General features: G+C 38.6%; 1 protein-coding gene across 1 annotated transcript in view; it reads right to left on the reverse strand.

The window, feature by feature from the left end:
* The window catches only part of NYAP2 (neuronal tyrosine-phosphorylated phosphoinositide-3-kinase adaptor 2), a 246,582-nt gene that overhangs the window by 49,555 nt on the left and 177,852 nt on the right, over positions 1-19,175 (reverse strand). The window contains exon 4 of the mRNA XM_069466671.1: positions 14,401-14,610. Within this exon, the coding sequence (XP_069322772.1) occupies positions 14,401-14,610 (210 nt within the window). The remainder of the gene's footprint in view (positions 1-14,400; positions 14,611-19,175) is intronic.

Genomic DNA, 19,175 nt, shown 5'->3' on the forward strand with positions numbered 1-19,175 from the left:
AGGCTGAGACAGGAGGATCGCTTGAGCTCAGGAGTTTGAGGTTGCTGTGAGCTAGGCTGACGCCACGGCACTCACTCTAGCCCGGGCAACAGAGTGAGACTCTGTCTCAAAAAAAAAAAGAAAAAGAAAAAAAATAAAATAAAAGACCAATTATTCATATGTTTCACATTCATTAAAAGCATTTTTCTCCAGTCCTTCACCTTCCCCATGTTCTCAGCAAAAAAAGAAAAAAAAGCTAAAATACATTGATCAATATTCAATTGAGTACTGAATAACCTAAAACAAAACAAGAACTGTATAACCTAAAAAAAAAAAAAAAAAATCCGTGTGTGTGTGTGTGTGTGTGTGTGTGTGTTTGTGTGTGTTTAGAGGGGGGCTGCAGTTCCTGTATTGGACAGTAGATGGCAGTAAAAATATAATTTGATAAGTATTCTGATTAGACGGTAAAGCTTCCAGAACTAGTCTCTGTAAATGTCTAGCATAAAGTCAGAAAGGGTCTTTTATTTTGTAATTTCTTCTATGGCTTTTCTCAGAAACAGGAAGAGCATTCTTTGTGAATAGTGTTGGTGCAGTGTATCCACAGGGCCTTTCCAAAGAAAGCCACCTTCTGCCAACTAGGAGCAGCATCAGGGTAAACTCCAGCCAGAGAGGGCACAGGGTAGAGCCATATCCCCTGAGAAAGATTCAAGACTCTGCTGCTACAGTCAAAACTGGTGCCAGCACACTGTCATTATCCTTCTCAGGCCGGATTAATCTTTTATTGAGAAGCAAGTAAGGTAAAGGCACCTTCTGTGTTATGTGAACTGTTTGTACCTGGTTAATTATTTTTCCCCAATAGAATCAAACAGAAAGTAGTTGGAAATTCAGAATTTCTCTAACAAGAATGAAATTACTGTCAAGTTGTATTTTTTTAGCAGTATTCAAGGTATCTGTAGAGTATCCAATATCATGTTCTATGCATGTGTTTTAGTGGAAATCTAGTTTAAGGGAAAATATATGTGTATATGAATATATGTATATATAAAAATATAGTAATAAGTAATTAGCAAGTAATAAGTAATTTGAATTTGCAAATCTGATCATATGAGACCTGAGCTTAAAACCCATAAGTGGCTTCATGGCTTAATATATGTACACACATAACAGTTAATATCACCAAATTCTTTGACTCTGGGCTGTCCCCATAACTTTAGCCAACCACCTTGCTAGAAAAAAAAAAAAATGGAAATAGGAATACAAATGGTTTAAAGAAAATCCTACAAAATACTAAAAAACAAAGATCAGTGTCCTCTTTTACTGAATCATGGTTAACAATGCTCCCTTGCTATATAAAAATCAATAAAAATTACAGGCAAGAACAAGCTCTGTGGAGGCAGGGGTCATCTTTCTATCACCCCAAAGTGTGCTGTTCTCACAGGTGTGCTGAGTAAAGGGCTAGATTGAAAAAAGTCAAGCACACATAATGTTGCTGATTTTTGAAAAACAACAAAAAAAACCACATGTGTAATATGGTTGCTCAGGTGCTCAAGAATTAATTTTTAGATATGCCAACGCAATCAGTTATAAACACCTCTTAGTTATAGGAATGGAAAATTTCACGGGTTAGGCAGCAGAGAAAACATTTCTCCTTTGGATTTATAAAGCAGGTTACTCGGAGCAGCATGTTTATCTTCATAATTCTGTTTCCCTCCGTTTAGGATGATAATAAATTAGCTGACTCTGTATATATGATCACAGAAGCCGTGAGTTTAAAATCCATAAATGGCTTCCTGTCATTTTCAGGTAAACCGGAGTCACAGATGCGGCCGCTCAGTCTCACCCTTGTCAGCCCCTCAGCTTCCTCGCTGACCTCCTTTTAGCCCCTCTGGTCTGTGGGGCCCACATGGCACAGGGTCATGGCACCTGCCTCGTCCTCTTCCTTGATTGCTCTTCCTCCTAATTCACCTTGAAATCTCAGTCCCCAGGTCATTTGCATGCTGTGAAACACTCTAAAGGAAATGCCCTGTCACTTGGTGGCTTTCATCACTGACTGTAATTACATTTTTTTACTTTTGTCATTACTGTAATAGCTATCGCCCCTACTGACACATGCTCCATGCTTGGTAATTTTATATTGAATAAAATGGATGAATAAATGAATTGTGAAAAAATGAATGATTTGGGGCACACAGAGGTAGAAATAGGGAAACCCAACCTAAGGAAATCATGGGGAGAGCTGTACTAGGGATCAGAATCCCGAATTCTTGTTTCTTTATTTGAACCTACTACTTACCAGTCAGTCTGGGCAATTGATTTGATTTCTCTTGAGCCTCAGTTTTGTGGGGAAAAAAAAAAAAAATTCAGGTAATGATACCAGCGCATTGATGTATAGATTTTTGTGAAGTATAGATGAGATAGCACATAAAAAGGTATTTTAAAAGCTAATGCATGGTACATAAATATAAGGCACTATTTTATATGGGTCACAGGTAATCCATAAAGGTGATAAACTTGAATTTCACAATTCAGATTAAATATAATTTGAAATAACCTCAGAGCAAATTTTGCAATTATTCCAGATTCTGTTTTCTTTCAACTTGTGTATTTAACCATTCATTTGCACACACAGGACCTTACATGCAATCATATTTTATTCTTTTCTCCCCACAAACCAGTTCAAACCTGCTGGGAGGTTGGCGAGGGCTGGTTCTTTCTTGCCCTTTGGGTAAACCCTAGGCCAAGTCACAGGACCTTTCTTTTTAATTTGATACTTAAAAATCCTTTGGTTTCTTTAAATTACAAAGAATCTTGTTTAAATAATAACTTAAATACCAAGTTACTACATTAATCAAAATTTTGAACATTATTTTAAGGAAATGTTTCTCCCCTGGCCCAGTTTGGGCCCATCCCTGGCACACAGAGGAGATGGCTTCCATCTTTGCCTCTCTCCCTCTTCTTCCTCCTCTGCCACCAACTTGGTCCCCACACTGTCTGTTGTCACCAGGACAGGGCCAGAATAGAGAAAGAGAGATGACAGGACAGGAAAGGTTCTTGACAGTCCTGGCATGAGCTAGCATGTCTCATTCTCTGGCTGTAGCAGGTGTTTGACAGTGAAGCTCTCTCTCTTTAGGGTGTTCTCATGTGTCCCTGAGAACTTCCATGACTGGCCATCTCTTGCCTGGAGACCTCACGGCTGTTTGCTCTCTGTCTTTCCTCAGTCACTGAGTATCCTGTAGGGCACCTTGAGCCACGTCCTGCAAGTCTTTCCTGCTCCAGGCAGTCCCAGGATCTTGGTCACTTTCAGGGTTTTTCTCCATGGCAGAATCTGGTCCATGGCAAATACACTTGACACACATCTTCCACCCACCGCCAGCGGTCAGACAGTTCCTTGCTAAGCAACTTTCCATTCTTGGTCATAGGCCATTCAGCTAACCTCTTGTACTTTTTTCCACTGTGTCCCCCAAACTGTTAGAAACAATATCAAGTTTTCAAGTGGTCCCATTAAAACCTCTCTCACTTGACTTTCCACTAGAGCAATGGTACTCAACCATTTTTGGCACCAGGGACCGCTTTCATGGACGACTATTTTTCCATGGACTGGGGAGGCGGGGGATGGTTTGGGGATGACTCAAGCACATAACATGTATTGTGCACTTTATTTCTATTATTACATTGTAATATATAATGAAATAATTATACAACTCACCATAGGTTGGTGACCCCTGCACTAGAGGAGACAGTTCTTACCCCTCCTTCCATGGGGATGGAGATTCATCACACACACACACACACACACACACACACACAAAGTCTACCTAAAATTCTAATACCTAGTCTCTGTCTCTCAGCCTCTAATCACTTTCTATGCTAGAAATAAGAGTTCAGTTAAGGACAACAATATTCATTTTGATCATCTCCTTTGCAAGTTCTGCTTATGAGGTCTAGCTTTTTGCTTTGGAATGTGAGGGTAATTCTCATCCATTATTTTGTAATTAGCCTTTTGCATTTTATACCCCCTTTATTTACATTCAAACTCTATAAGGACACGCTTTGACTATTTGAAATGGCTAACTCATTCCCAGTTCTCCTTTTCTGGTTGTTTCTAAAAGCCATACTACCAATATCAGGAGAAATACAGAGAAAAAACATTTCTCTGATGAACACAAATTCTAGCCAGCACAAGTCACAGTTTTCCACAAAGAAATAAAAGCGGGGCGAATGGGGATACAGCTCACAGTACCCTCCAAAGACTCTCCAAATGAGAGTTCTGTTATGTGTTTACTGCTAGAATTCAGAACGGGAGAGTTAAACTCTCAAGTGAGAAAACAGTGAGCAGAGCCACGAGCAGCAGGATCTGGCAAATGTTCCCCGAGGAAGCCACCAAGCACCCAATTAGAACTGGGAAGGAGAGCAAATGTGGAGAATCATCTTCTGGTGCACAAGCCGACTGCACCGAATGGCAGCCTGGAGGGTCGTAGACACGGGAGCTCACAGCTGCCCGGGGCTGAAGTGGAGCCAAGCAGGAAGTCAACCTCCCACCGCGAGTCCAAATTATAGCGAACACTCCACTACCAGATTGGTTTGTTGTTCCTGTGGCATAATAAAAATGAATATACTGGAGGACTTGCGGTCCTTACCAATGCACAGGCCCTAAACTGTGAAAACCGGACTGTTAAGCACAACACTTCGAAACGTGAGATGCTAAGGGAAAGGATGGAACAATGGATTTTCACTTTTTACTTTAACTTTTTCTTTGTCAATGAGCATGCTCTACTTATCTGTTATTATCCTATAGTGTTATGAAATAACAATAAATCATTTTTATCTGGGGGAAAATAGCAAAATACAAACAGACCTTGGAGTTCGTATCAATTGTCTACTGTCATGCCACACCCAAACTTGGTGACTTACAAGGACACTCGTTTAGTTTTGCTCATGAGTCTGTGGTCTGCTGGTGGTTTCTCCAGGCTTGGCTGGGCTCACGTGCGCATCTGCAGTCCACCGTGGGTCGAGTAGGCAGTTCTGCTGTTCTCACATGTCCGAGGGCTTTCCTCCAGAGACGTGTCTCATCCTCCAATGGGGTAGCCCAGCTTTGCTCACATGGTGGTGGCAAGATTGGGAAAGAGCCACTGGATGCAGTCACGCCACTCGAGACTCTGAATTGACAGACAGATATTCCATCTCTTTCTGATGGTCCACGCAAGACACAGGTCAACCCACACTCAAGCGGTGGGAAGTAGACCTTACTTCTGGATAAGGAACTATGGAAGCACAGCACCAAGGGCACAGATACAAGGAGAGGAGAATAAGAGGAGATGAGACCATTGCATCCTAAAGGAGCCAGGCCATATGAAGAAATGGAAGAAAGAGAAGAGGGTATAGTTTGGAAATTGCATAGATATAATAAAATGTTGAATATTAATCAGGTTTAAAAGTAAATATTCTTCATCCACACTTCTATGAGTGAGCTGCAGGGAACATTCTGTCCCCTTTAATTTGCACGGTTCCTACTCCTCTTGGTAGTATCAAATTTAATATCGCATGCTACAAGAAGGCTGTTTGAATTACTTTCCCTTTAGCTGGAGAACAAAATATGTGACTGTGCTTGGTTTACTTATAACACCCAGCATTTCCCCCTCAAAACATTTAGAAGCATCTGTTGCTTTATTTTTCTGCTTTCCCTGCTAAACTATGAGTCTAGGTTCTGCCACATATTCCTGCCCCACGCCCCCAGTTCCTACCCCTGCACAGCTGTAGATGCTGAATAAACTTTAGTTAGAAAATAAAGAGAGAATAAATGACTGAATGAATAGAAATGAATGAATGTCAGGTGGACATTTATTAAAGAAAATGTGCATATTTGCAGTTATCAGTGTTCTCTTGTGATTCACACATCCTTGCCAACATGGTTTTAAATCCCACTCATTACCTTCAAGTGGAATAGAAGCATTGTCAGAGATTAAGATTACTTTTTGATAACGGTGTATACTGCAGCAACGAAGTCTTACAGCCTGCCCCTGACCCTTTCTCCAAATTCATCTATAAATGCAGACTCAAGGAAATCTAAACATGGCCATCACACTGGCCTAAAACCTTTGTTGAAAAATGCACAAATAAATACAATACAGGCTGTTGCACTAATATAGTCCCATAACCAGTTAGACGACACATTGCTAAAGAAAAATCTTATATCATATTTGTAATGTGCTGATCATGCCAAAGGAAACATTCAGTTTTAGTCTCGGGAAAGAAACAAAGATCTTTCCAGCAAAATTGAATGGGAACAGAACAAACTTTGGTCTACTAGCTTTTATAAGCCAGCATTGTACCAGGCATTTCTATGCATTTAAAATTTTTAATCCTTATAATGACCTACACAGTGAGATTTACTTTATCTTTTCTGTAAAAATAGAGAAAGTGAGTCACAGCAGTGTTCTATAATTTCTTCCAGTCATTGCACCAAAATATTAACTTATTGGTATGTTTTACTTACATATATGGATTATGGTTTACCAGGACTTATTGTCATAAGTACTGTTCTGCAATTACCAGTCCTACTGCCTGTTTCTGCACAGCTCTCCCACTTTTCCACTCCTCTAAAATTGTGTGTATGGGACTGTTCTTGGATATGAAGGGCTAAATCATGCATGACTTCGAGTTATTGCTATCAAGAGGTTTATCAGCAAAGTTAGCCAGTCATTCCAACATTATCAAGTAAAATACAGGAAATATGTTTTAGAAGTTTCAAAAGGAAAGCATCTTTCTTATAAACCAACTGATAAAAATCCAGTTTTCAAAGACAATACTCTTGGATTCAACTGCAGTTCCATTCCTGAGTCCCAGGTTTCTGTTGCTGTGGTAGATTTTCTTCAGAGGTCTTCACTCTTGGATCTTTAAACAATACCCTAACATCTTTGTGATATCCCCAGTCTTCAACGGTGGTGACCAAAATACAAATTATAGCTGCATATCTTATAAACCATAGTTTGGGCTATGTGACATGTCAAGCTGGAGCCGGAGTTCTCACTGACTCCTATAAAACAATCCATGACTTCCCTAGCTGCACCAACCTTGCTACCTCATTTCTCTGTGCAAATTCTGCTCAGTTTGAGGACCAGTTTGAATGCCACTTCTTACAGGAAACTTTCCTTCATTACCTGGGACCTGTGATTCTCTCTGCTCTGCAGCAAATGTATCTGCAAAGGTGTCTGGCATCGTAATGATGACTAGTATTTACTTAAAATTCATTATATTCCAGACACTATGCTAAGTGTGTTACATTTGTTATCTCATTTAATTCTCACCTTTAATTCTCAATAGTACCTATGGGTTAGATACTATGATTATCCATATTTTATGAATGAAGCTCAGAGAGATGAAGGGACATGCCCAATGTCATCACTAATAAAAAACAGAATCAGGATTTAAATCCAGATTTGCAAGTTACCCAAACCTCAGTACTCAACCACTATATTATACTTTATGCATGCATTTATAAAACACTTTACAAATGTGGTGTGCAAGAAATGGCATATTTCTTTGTTTTCTTTAAATAAAATTAAATCCACATCTGTTTTCACTTCTCTGAACTTGTGTGCACAGGACTCCTCTTGGATGTGAAGAGCTGAGTTCTTCATGGTGATTGAAATGCTTCCCTCCAATGGATCACAAAAAGCCCCAGAAGTGTTCTGCAGAGTGGAATATGTAATATGGTCCACCCAGTCTTTAGTTCATACTAGTTTTCACAAGGGAGTCTGTTGTCCAAGCACAGAGAGCCCTTTAAAATACATAATTCCATATTTTGGAGGTTGGAACCATGATGCATAAAGTTCAGCCTCACTGGTAGCCCCAGGCAAACTGTACCCCACCTGTCTTCCCTCCCAGTCAGAGTTACAGCCATGTTCCCAGGGTTCTGTGAAGGACTAGTCTACTGGTTCTCACCATTCATGGAATTCTGGACCTCTCTGTTTCACTTTCAGAGTTAAAACATTTCCCCTCCCTTCCTGACCATCAATGGCCACAAGCCTCTGGCTCATCCCTGTTCCTGCCCCTACCTAGCATTGCCTTTTCAAGGAGCTGTGCCTCCTGGAAAATAAAAGCCAGGAGGGCAAGGTGTCTGCTGGCATCTGCTGCTTCCACCTGAATGCAGCCTCTCTGTGCTGCAAGGTAAAATCCACGCCTCTACCTAATGATCACCACTTGATTTCACAAACCAGGACATGCAAATGTGTGACCTGGTCTTACCTGGTGAAAAGAAGTGAATCATTTAACTCAGTATTTTCTGAAAATTGAGCTATATTTAAAAATTGAAAGATTTCACACAATATAAGTTAAATCTGGGAACCTTGGGTGAGCGCTGCTTATGGCAGCATCAGCTGGCACTAGGTAGCTTCTGTCCCCTTGGGATGCCACTGTGCTTTCCAGGTCACTTGCGTTTCCACCATTCAGTCCTGAGGTTCATCAGTTTGCAATAGATTTTCCTTGTAATGCTAAAATATTTCTTCATAGACATGCTTCTAACAAATGTGGAAATACAGAAGTTAGAACAAAAGGGCCTCATGTTTGAAGAAAAGTTGGAAAAAAACCATTTTCCTTCAGGGGAGTGATGTACCTTTCCACATGCTTCATGCACAAGCAAAACATGTCTGTTTTAAAGGAGGGCATCTCTCCTGCTTCACTTGCTGATGTTACCTGTTTGTCCTACAGGCATCTCAATTAGCCTCTCATCTCAGACCTCTTCAGAACAGTGGAAACACAGAAGATGCAACAAATAGAAGCTGAGGTTTTTAAAAGAGCATTGGTCCTTCCACTTATAGGGTTTTCATTCCTGTTTAGATTTAAATTTCACACTATTAACTCTGTGTGTCTGTGTACATTGAGTGTGTGCATATGTGTGTGTGTGTGACACCCTTTTGCTTATAAGCCAACGCCTTCTGAGTTTGCTTCCAAAAACTCTTCAGTCAGGCTGGCCTGGCAGGCCCAAGCCAGGAGAGGTATGCTTCTCTCCACCTTCTTCATCCCAGTGGAAAATTCTCTATCTTCCTGCTCAATTAATAATCATAATAATTTTTAAGAAGATCTGATATAATCGTGGTTTAAAACACAATATCTCCCGTTAATCCCTCCATCATTTTTCACGGCTGCACTAATTTTTTTGTTCTCTGAATGATTTTAAATGTATAAAAACAATCAATAATAATGGAAATAATACCCAATACAAATCTAATTTATTATGTTCAAAAGTTCTATGTCATGAAGAAACACAGTAAGATCTTTGAGTGGCAGAGACTGTATTTTACATAGCCTATGGTGTGTGTGTGTTTGTATGTCCCCCAGAAACCATAACAGAGTTGGATACAAGCTGCTTAAAAACTATCTGTTAATTGATTCAGTGATTGAGATCCGAATTTTTGTTAATAACGTGTTTACTTATATAATTTCCTCCACTTTTTCCCATTATTTTCGCAAGCACTTGGGTCCCAGTTCTCCACTGCCTTCAAGAATCACCCTCAGGGGAATCTCTGATTTACTAAACAACAGTGACTTTAATAAAGTACCAGAACAACCAGTGGCAATGTTAATTAGAATTGAGATCTCCTGACACTTTTGCTTTACTTCATCAATTCTTCCATTCCTCAAAAGAGCTGTTAAGAACAACCATTTCAAGTGGCTAAACTACTTTTGGTAAAGCAATAGTCTATGACTGGTACAAGTTTGTATGCATATGTGTGTGTTGGGGTGAAGACAGACAGAGAGAGACAGACAGAGACACAGAGAGAAAGAGAGAGCGCACACCAGAGGCAGAAAGTTGATGGAGGGAGAAAGGAGTTTATAGGTAGAATCTTCTTTCCTCTCTAGTGCTAGGTGTGGAGTTGAATATCTATGTTATTTAGAGAGGAGAGTTATAGATTACAGTTCTAGTATTTCAGTTAGGGGATTAGTAGTTCAGTGGCCCAGGAAGGACACAATAACAAGCAAGTGTAAAGAGAAGAAGAAACAGTTAAAACTGACTCATTCCCTTCTGTTCCAAAACAGTAAGTCCAAAATTCCTTCTTCGTATAGCTACTTGCCTATTTTGGACTAAGACCATCTCACTGATAAATATTCTTCAAGTAGTGCATGGTATGTTTAAAATAACAAAGATGAGTGAACTTAAGATACTCTATGTCATACACTTTTGCTAGTGGAACTATGGCATTTTCTAGTTCAGAATTGGCATATTTTAGGTTCTTTCTCTTCAGAAAAATAAAATCTAACAATGCAACAAAATTTTTTCCTTTTCTCCTTTTTATTCCCCAAAAGTGGTGGAAGGGTAGACTACAGGTGCAAGTAATAGTAATGCTCATTTGAGTTTCATTTTCACATAAGAAACTCTGACTTGAACTGACATTATACATGTGACTGGACATTTGACCCTATATGTTGCATTTCTTTTAATATGGATACAAAATTTCACTTTTGAAAATTTGACAGAAATTCTTTCTTCTTCCATATTTGTCTACCTCCTTCATGAGCCAAGATAAAGAGTATGAGGGATGGTAAATATTTGTGTTATTTCTTCTGGTCAGTAGACAATTTCCTGCTCTACAAACAGAGAAACTCAGGAGAGCAGATTTTAGATGCCATAAAACAAAAGAGATGCCTCATGATTTTGAAGCAGAAGACAGTGAAAGTATGGTATAAATTCAATTTACACTCTAAATTTATTAGAAGATTCATGTCAGATTGTCAAAGACACTATAAGATATATATGTGTACAAATTTGTATTACTAGGCATTCAGTGAAAGTTTAATTGTGGATTAATTGTTTCATTTCTATGTATCTCACAGATTCTTCTTCCTGTGCCCACACTTTGAAATGTTTCAATTCCCCAGGGTACCATCTCAGTTTCCTTTTCATCTCAGTTTCCACTCCAATGTCTCTAATGTCAGGCTCAAATCCCATGAAATCTCTTTAGTTCCAGATCTACAATTCCAACAGTCTACTGGCTGCTCAGTTGGATGTCCCAGAGTACTTCTAACTAAACATAGTCAAAATTTAATTCCTGACTTTCCCTCCTCAACCTTACTCTACACCTCATACTGACTGTATCTCAGTAAATGACCCCTCAGTCACCTAAGCTCAAAGCCCTGGAGTCATCACTGGATCTTTCATGATGTAAACTGAATCACATTATCCCTATCTTCAAGAAAATGATGAAAAAATATCCACCACATAATGTTCAAAACCTAACCATGATGTGGCAGATACTGTCCATTGCTTATGCAACATCATTCCCCTCTTATCTCTGCTAACAGACTGTCTATTTCATTTACAGATGGAAGACAGAGGCCCCGTTGACTTAGGGGAAAGAAAGCCTCTCTACAAATCCATGGAAATCCCATTCTCCTTCACTCAGTGATTGGCCCAAAGAATGTGTTTCCCAGTTCTGATCAATTAGATGGAAGGGCGAGTCTTCTCAGCCATGGTGCTCAGAACTGTATAGTCAGATCCTGATCATGAAAACAATTATCAAGAGCAGCAGGAGAGTTGGGAGGACAGAAAGTTCTTGGGTCACTGATGACATCCCTGAGCAGTTGCAAAACACCTGGAGCTGCCTACCTCCAGACTTGATGCTATGGGAGCAAAGGCCATTATTGCTTAAGCCGGTGGTAATTTGTACTTTATAGCTGAAAGCATTTCTAATTAATAAGCAAGGCCCTTCAGGATTTTTGCTATCTGGTCACCACCTACCTTTGCAGTTTCTTTAGTCAATCTTATCCGACCCTTCACACCAAATACACTTTGTTCCATCCTTTAGACTTTTAGGTTTTCATCCAGAAGGCAGGTTTCTTTCTTTATCTTTTTGATGACCAGCTCTTTATGTTTCAAGCTGTAGTTCAAGTGTTATCTCCTCAAGCAATTATATTTTATCCACCAAAAACTCCTGTTATTTCTGCCAAAATCATACTCGCCCAGAAGTAATTGATTTATCTTCTGCTATGGTTCAGATATGGTCTGTCCCCACCAACAGTCATGCTGAAACTTGATCCTCAATGTGGCCGTGTTGGGAGGTGGGGTGCAGTGGGAGGTGTTTGAGTCATGGTGGTGGATCCCTCATAAATGGCTTGGTGCTGTTCTGGAGACAGTGATGAGAGTCAGTTGTTACAAAGCCAGGATGGCCATCTCAAATGTTTCTGTTTTCCCTCTGACCTTCCACCATGTTTTGACCGAGCTCAAAAGTCCTCACTTCACAGTGAGCAAATGACAGTGCCATGCTTCTTGAATTTCCCAGTCCGCAGAACTGTAAGCTAAATAAACCTCTTTTCTTTATAAATTACCCAGCCTTAGGTACTCTGTTATAGTACCATAAAATGGACTAGGACATCTTCTGTTTCACATATTATCTTGACATAACACATGTGATTTGATGCATCAACTTGACTGGGTTAAGGGATGCCCAGATAGCTGATAAAACATTATTTCTAGGGCATCTGGGAGGGTGTTTCTGGAAGTGATTAGTATTTAAATCAGTAGGCAGAGTGAGTAAAGAAAATCACCCTCACTGATGTGAATGGGCATTATCCAATCCTTTGAGGGCCTGAATGGAACAAAAAGGAGGAGGAAGGGCAAAGTCACTCTCTTTTCTTGAGCTGGAACATCCATCTCCTGCACTTGGACACCAGCACTTTGGTTTTTGGACCTTTGGACTCAGATTAGGACTTACACCATTAGCTTCCCTGTCTCTGGGGCCTTTGAGCTTGGACTAGAACTACACCACTGGCATTTCTGGGTCTCCAATTTGCAGATAGCAGATCATAGGACTTCTAAGCCTCCACAATTATGTGAACCCCCCCATAAGAAAGATTTTTCTATATATCCATAAATATCCTATTGGTTGTGTTTCTCTGGAGAACACTGACTACAAAACACATTATACTGCAATTATCTATTTGTCTGCCTTGCACTAGACTTTGAGCACCTAATTGCAAGGATATACTATTCATCTTTGTACTCCCTGTTCCTGGAACAATGGCTTTTACAAACTAGGCACACAGGCAATACTTCTGGTTTTTACAAAATACATCCCTGGTCACAATAGAAACATATATTGTTCACATATTTTGAAAGGAACTGGTATAAACTTATATGATTCTTTAAAAATTACTAAGAAGCCTCCAAATCAATCATAAGCCCCAAATGAATAGTGATGTCAACTTTTTTGGGAGGAGTGACTCCCCCTGACTACCACACACAGAAAAAACTATTTGTTCTCTACGTTTCTTTTTTTTTTTTTGACAAAATGCATAAATATTTTCTTCTCATATACCTATAGCAATTTATACTTTGCTATCAAAAATATATTTTGAAATTTCTTCTAAATTCACATAATGTTCCTTCTGTCAGATTTTTACTCATGCTTTAAATTTTATTATGCACATGATATAGGCTATGGCTCCACCACCAATGCTTTAAGTTACATTTGAAGTCTGGGGAAGCTATTGCTTTGCCCCTGCTTGGGGCCTGTTCCAGGAATATCCCTCACCAAGTGTAGAGCTCGGACATCCTGTTCCAATTTTAACTTGTACATGACTGAGAGACCACAGGCTAAATTCATGTAAATTGCTTTCTAAGATGAATATCAAAGTTGAAAAGAAAATTAAAGGATTGGTCTTTTCTTCAGAGCCCTAACGCTCTTAAGAAATAGAAACCCAAAAACTGCAGGAGGTTTCTTGATTATTTGTTGTTTGTTTCAATTGACAGCTCTCTGTGAGTCCAGCATGAAGACTCATCAGTTCTAAGTAAACATATGCTGCTTTTTAAAAAAAAATGATGTTTAATAATAGCTATCCTATTAACCATTCCAAATTGCATTACAGATTTTAAGTTCAACTTATGAAACTAAAGGTGTATTAGATTAATATTTTTTATCTCTTTTGATTTAGATTTGGAAACTTAGTACCATGTCCAATGACCACTGTCTTCAGCTCACCACTTCAGATGCCTCATAGTATCCACTTTCTCTACTGTCTTTAGATTACTTTGTTACAGTTCTGTCCTCAATTTTACTTTTGTTCATTTTTAACTAGTTTCCTAATTTTTTTTAAGCAAAGGAGACATAAACTCTAAATCACCCAAACTTCAAAAATTGAAATTGCTTTAGATGAGGCCTCTGAATGTTTTTAAAGAAATTTATTTGAGTTGTCAGGGATGCTGCCTTGCATGACTCCAGAAAGCACCATTTACTCATCTATGATCTCTGAATAGTTGTATCCTGCAATGGTACAATATGCTGTTATATTTCTTCATGTAACCTATGTGAAGGACTATTTATGTTGTTTCTTTGAGTAGAGACAGAGATAATTCCAAGTGATAACTGCATGAGAGTAATTTCTAGAGATAGGAGGGATTACCATCTAGAAGATCATCATCCTTCATACCTGAACTGTGGTTTCCTGCTAACAAGGTGGGGCTCACAGAGCATCTTCCCAATCTACTGGTGACCACAGGTGGACCTGGTGTTCCGTCCCATTCCTGAGCTTTGACAGGCTCTCTGGAGGAAGATGCCCCATGGTGGCCTCTCTCCTTGTTGTCCAACTTTGGTAATGGCTCCGTGCTGTGGCTTCGGACTTTCAGCTCCTCTGTTGATTCTGTGTATAAACCAGAATGACACTCTGTTAAATAAAAGTCAAGTTCATCCCAAATTACTTTAAAAAATTAAAGCGTGATTTTCTAAAATATTTTTAGTATATTGTTGGAAACAAAGGCTTGTGTTGGACACTACACCATTTAAATATAAAGGGACATAGATTCCACCAGGCCTTTTTTCTTAGGTGTATTGGTTAATAATGCTGGGAAATACAGTTTTTTCTTTGGAAAAAGAGCACCTCAGTGAATCTTGAGTCTTCTTCGGTAACTCTTCCCTTATGCTCATCTTCAAGGAAATGTCTAACAGAGCACTTTATACTCCCTCTCTTTACTTTCTCATCTTTTTCACTTCACCACCCACTGTGACACACTTTCAGCCAAACCACTCAACTCAAGCTGCTTTTGCTAAGATCACGTAGTGCCTTTTAGTTGAAAAATCTGGAAGACATTTTTCAGCCACTCGACAACTCTTTGATTACTCACTTATTTGTATCTTCAATTCTCTTGGTTTGCTGATGGCTCACCTTCCTGTGTTGTGTTCTAGGTCTAACACCTTTTCTGTGTCATTTACACTTTCTCTTCCTCCACGCATCCTGCACAGACTGGTTGTCTCCAAGGCACTAGCTTAGCTACTGTTCTCTCATTCTCTATGTGCTCTTCCTGTGATTTTATCCTCCAGGATTCAGCCAGCCATCATCTGATTGCTAGTAATTTTTAAATATTTTATCAGATGCCTGGGCCAGTCTTCTTATCTTCTGATTCAATTATTCAACTGCCTGCTGGGTGAATCCATCTGGGGGCCCCATGGATAACACAAATTTAACATTTTAGATGCTGAACTGATAACACTTTTTACTAAACTACTGGTTCTTCCCATTCTGGTAACTCTCCAGGCTAGAAGCCTGTCTCTCCCTTTCTTTCACTGCTACTCCCCAAATCCATCAGTCACAAGATTCTGCAGATTTTATTTCTGAATATCTTGCTCTCTCTCCTGTTACTCTTTGTATCATGTCTACTTCAACTGCTCTGGTCCAAGCCCTAATCATCTCCCTTGAATCATTGCAATTTGTCTCTGATTCTGTCCTTGACTCCCCAAAGTACAAGCTCCTTATAAGTGCCTAAGTGATCTGTTTAAAATGCAAATCTGATTGTAATGTACCCCTGATTAAAATCTTCCCAGAAGCCTTCCTTTACCCCCAGAATAATGTCTAAGCTTCTTAGTATGACTTGTAAGAATCTCCACTACTTTGCTCTTCCCTTCTTCTCTAACTTTGTCACTCCCTGGCAAACATTGTATTCAAGGAACACCACTGAATTGGTTGTAGCTCCTTCCTCCCAACTTCATCCCCAACAATAACAACGCTGTTTTCTACAGCTACTGCCTCCCCTGCTTTGAATACCCTTGTATATTGTCTTTGCTTAACTAACTCTACTCAGACCTGGTTACTCAATTTAAGTATCCTCTGAAGCTTCCCCACCCATATCACCACCCCTGCTGGGTTATGATCATCTCTGCATGACACTGCCTTATATTTCTATGTATTTGCTCTCCCCCAAGAGACCCTGGGTTCTTTGAAGGCAGATATGCAGTTTTGGGAGTTTTTTGCATTTTTTAAATTCGGTGCCTTCATCACCTAGCATATTGCTCAAAAGGAATTTAATTTTATTTATCTACTTATGTAGTAGGTTTCTCAACTTCTAAGGCATCTTTCTAGTCTGTGTAGGCAACACAACATTCATAACAGAAAAGAGAATCAAGTGACAATAAATGTATTAAAGTAGCATGGAGCTAATAGCATTTTCAAAAATCTGATTATCTAAAAATCACAAGTTGAAAAATTCACCAGGTTAAAAGTTTACTTCAGATAAGAAAATTTTGAGAAAGGCTATAGTAAAAAAAAAAAAAAAAGAAAATCACAGAAATGATTCAAAGAATCTGTATTTTTTTTATTAATTTTGGTTAAAATACTCAACAATATTCAGCAGTGTAATAATACAAATGTCACAGTTTGGTTCCCTAAATCTATGGGGCAGAGATAGAATAGGCTGTAATATATTAGGCAGCCTGGATCAGGAATCCCAGAGACTCTAGCTTTGCAGCTCTGGCTGGTGACCCATGCTATGGAGCATTTGGTTTCTCATTTTTTCTTACCTGCAAAATGGAGACAATATCAACCTGACCTAACTTCCCTGATTGTATTTGAACAATCTAATAATATTCTACATTTTAAATTATTTTAAAAACTATAAAGTGACACAGAAATAAAAAGTAGTATTCATTTAAATAAAGTATAGCCATTTGTCCTTTATGAATTTATTTACTCTTTCTAAATATGGACTAGATAATCACTAAGAGTCTGAGTATACAAATGGAAAATTAACCCATTATCTATAGTACCAGCCCAGGAAGCCAACCCACTATATACAAATCAGAATTACAGGAAGTCAGATCACTCTCTATAGTAACTAATCCAAAGCCAAACAATAAATAGCCCATGTAACTACTGGCCCCAAGATTAATAACTTGCTGCTTCCTCAGGTTTGGGCACAGTTTCCAACTTAGGATCACATGGAGAAAGCCAAATATACACTTTTAACCAATCACAAAGGATGACCCACTTCTCGTTAGCCTGCTTACCTCTTTCCCAAGCAATAGACTTGGGAAGGCACATATGATACCTTCTTTTTGTTAAAAGAATAACTTTAGACAAATTAAATTTAGCAGAATTTATTTGAACAAAGAAACAATTCATGAATTGGGCAGCACCCTGAACGAATAAAGGATCAGCAAGCTCTACCCAGCAATGTGGGAAAACAGTATTTATAGAAAGAAAAAATTGAAATGACATACCGAAACATCTGTCAGAGTCCAGCCTTTGCCTTATTTGGACATGTTCTCAGCTGCTATGATCGGTCAAGACTCAGCTACTTTTTACAAGAATATAATCTTATGTTAGGTTGCAGTTTGTTTACATACTGAGTTAGGTTGCAGTTCACTACATACAGAGTCAGCTTTAGGCCAAATTTTATTTAACACATTTGTTTTTCCACCGTAAAGCTTTTCCACTCCTCTGTCTGCCTGAATCTCTGCCAAATGCAAGCTCTAATTAAATAGCCTTTGCCTATTCTCATTTGTTTGGTCTTCATTTATTTTCACATTGGTATAGTCCCTTCTAGCGCAAAGATGCAATGCAGTTGTGTAAACACATGTCATGAACAGCACTCTAAGAGATTAATGTAAACCAAAAGGGTAGTCCCATAATAAAAACCTCAGAAAGATTTCAGGTCTTTAAATGGGCCTGTATATAAGCTTAAGTTTCAGTTATACTGAAATCAAGTATAAGAAGTCAAAATATTTTAAAGATAATATATTCCAGCATAATAATTAGAGCAAGACAATTTAATCAACACTTGCTTTTCAGTGCCCTGAGACAAATGGAATAAAACCAGTATCAGAAAAGAACATCATAGACTATTCCCAAGCTGTTTATTAACAGTTTCAAAGAAAATGTTACTCTAGCTTCCAAATGTCACAGCCCCAAAGCCTAATGACCCATCTGTTTCACCCCACCTTCTCTTCCAGATTTTAAACAAACCATTGGGGTGCTTGCCTTATTATCTACTTCTGTATTTTCTTCCATTACCACCATTGAGAAGTTGCCAATTTTTTTTTTTTTTTCCTTACTTGTCACACACTCACAAAAAATCCTCTCTCACTGGAATTGGAACTAAACAAAGGGAAAAAAAATGCTCAAACTTAACATTGGGTCCAATATTGTTCTTGCAGGTTCAGACAACGTTTTAAATATGAAAGGCTGAGCTGTGTGTTAAGGCACCTCCACCAGAATTCTTGTGTCTTTGTTCTCATTCAAATCACTCCTATGTACATATCAGGGGAGTGTCACTTAGGTCTCAAGCCTCAACTAAATAAAAGCCCAAAACAGCTTTGGAAACAAAAAGGAGCTTTTTTTTCTTTTCTTCTTTCTTTGTTTTCAAGTCCCAGAGGTTAGTCTTCAGTGAATTTTGGCAGGTATATTTAGAGAAACTTGAACAAAAGGACTGAAGAAATTGTACTATTCAGACTTGTACCTATGTACCTTAATGTCTGCCTCCTAAATAGAAGTTAGAGCTGAAAAATCTAGATAATCATAAATGTACTATTGAGCATTTTATTTTGGAATAAATCTATTTTCCCATGTGTATATATTCAAGAACTACATCATAACCAAATATGCTTTCTAATATAAAATAAATATGAAAATTTTCAAAATAGCTGTTGAAAAGACACGCATTGAAAGTGAGCAATCAGACTATTGTAATATATAGCATGTAAATAAGACATATTAAAAGCTCAAAGAAATCTAACCAGAGAAATAAGGGCACATTCATCCATACCCATATATGTCAATGATTTTTTTGGCAGTTTATTGAAAACAAACTTGATTTCAGTAACATAAACTTTCTGGAAAAAGATCAATCTTACATACTGTAATAAAGTTTGATGTGGAATCTAAGTTTTTCAGTGTTCACAGTTACAGCTCCAGCTTTCAGCAAATGAATGACCGAC

Source organism: Eulemur rufifrons, chromosome 1 (genome assembly GCF_041146395.1).
Source record: "Eulemur rufifrons isolate Redbay chromosome 1, OSU_ERuf_1, whole genome shotgun sequence".
NCBI lineage: Eukaryota > Metazoa > Chordata > Mammalia > Primates > Lemuridae > Eulemur > Eulemur rufifrons.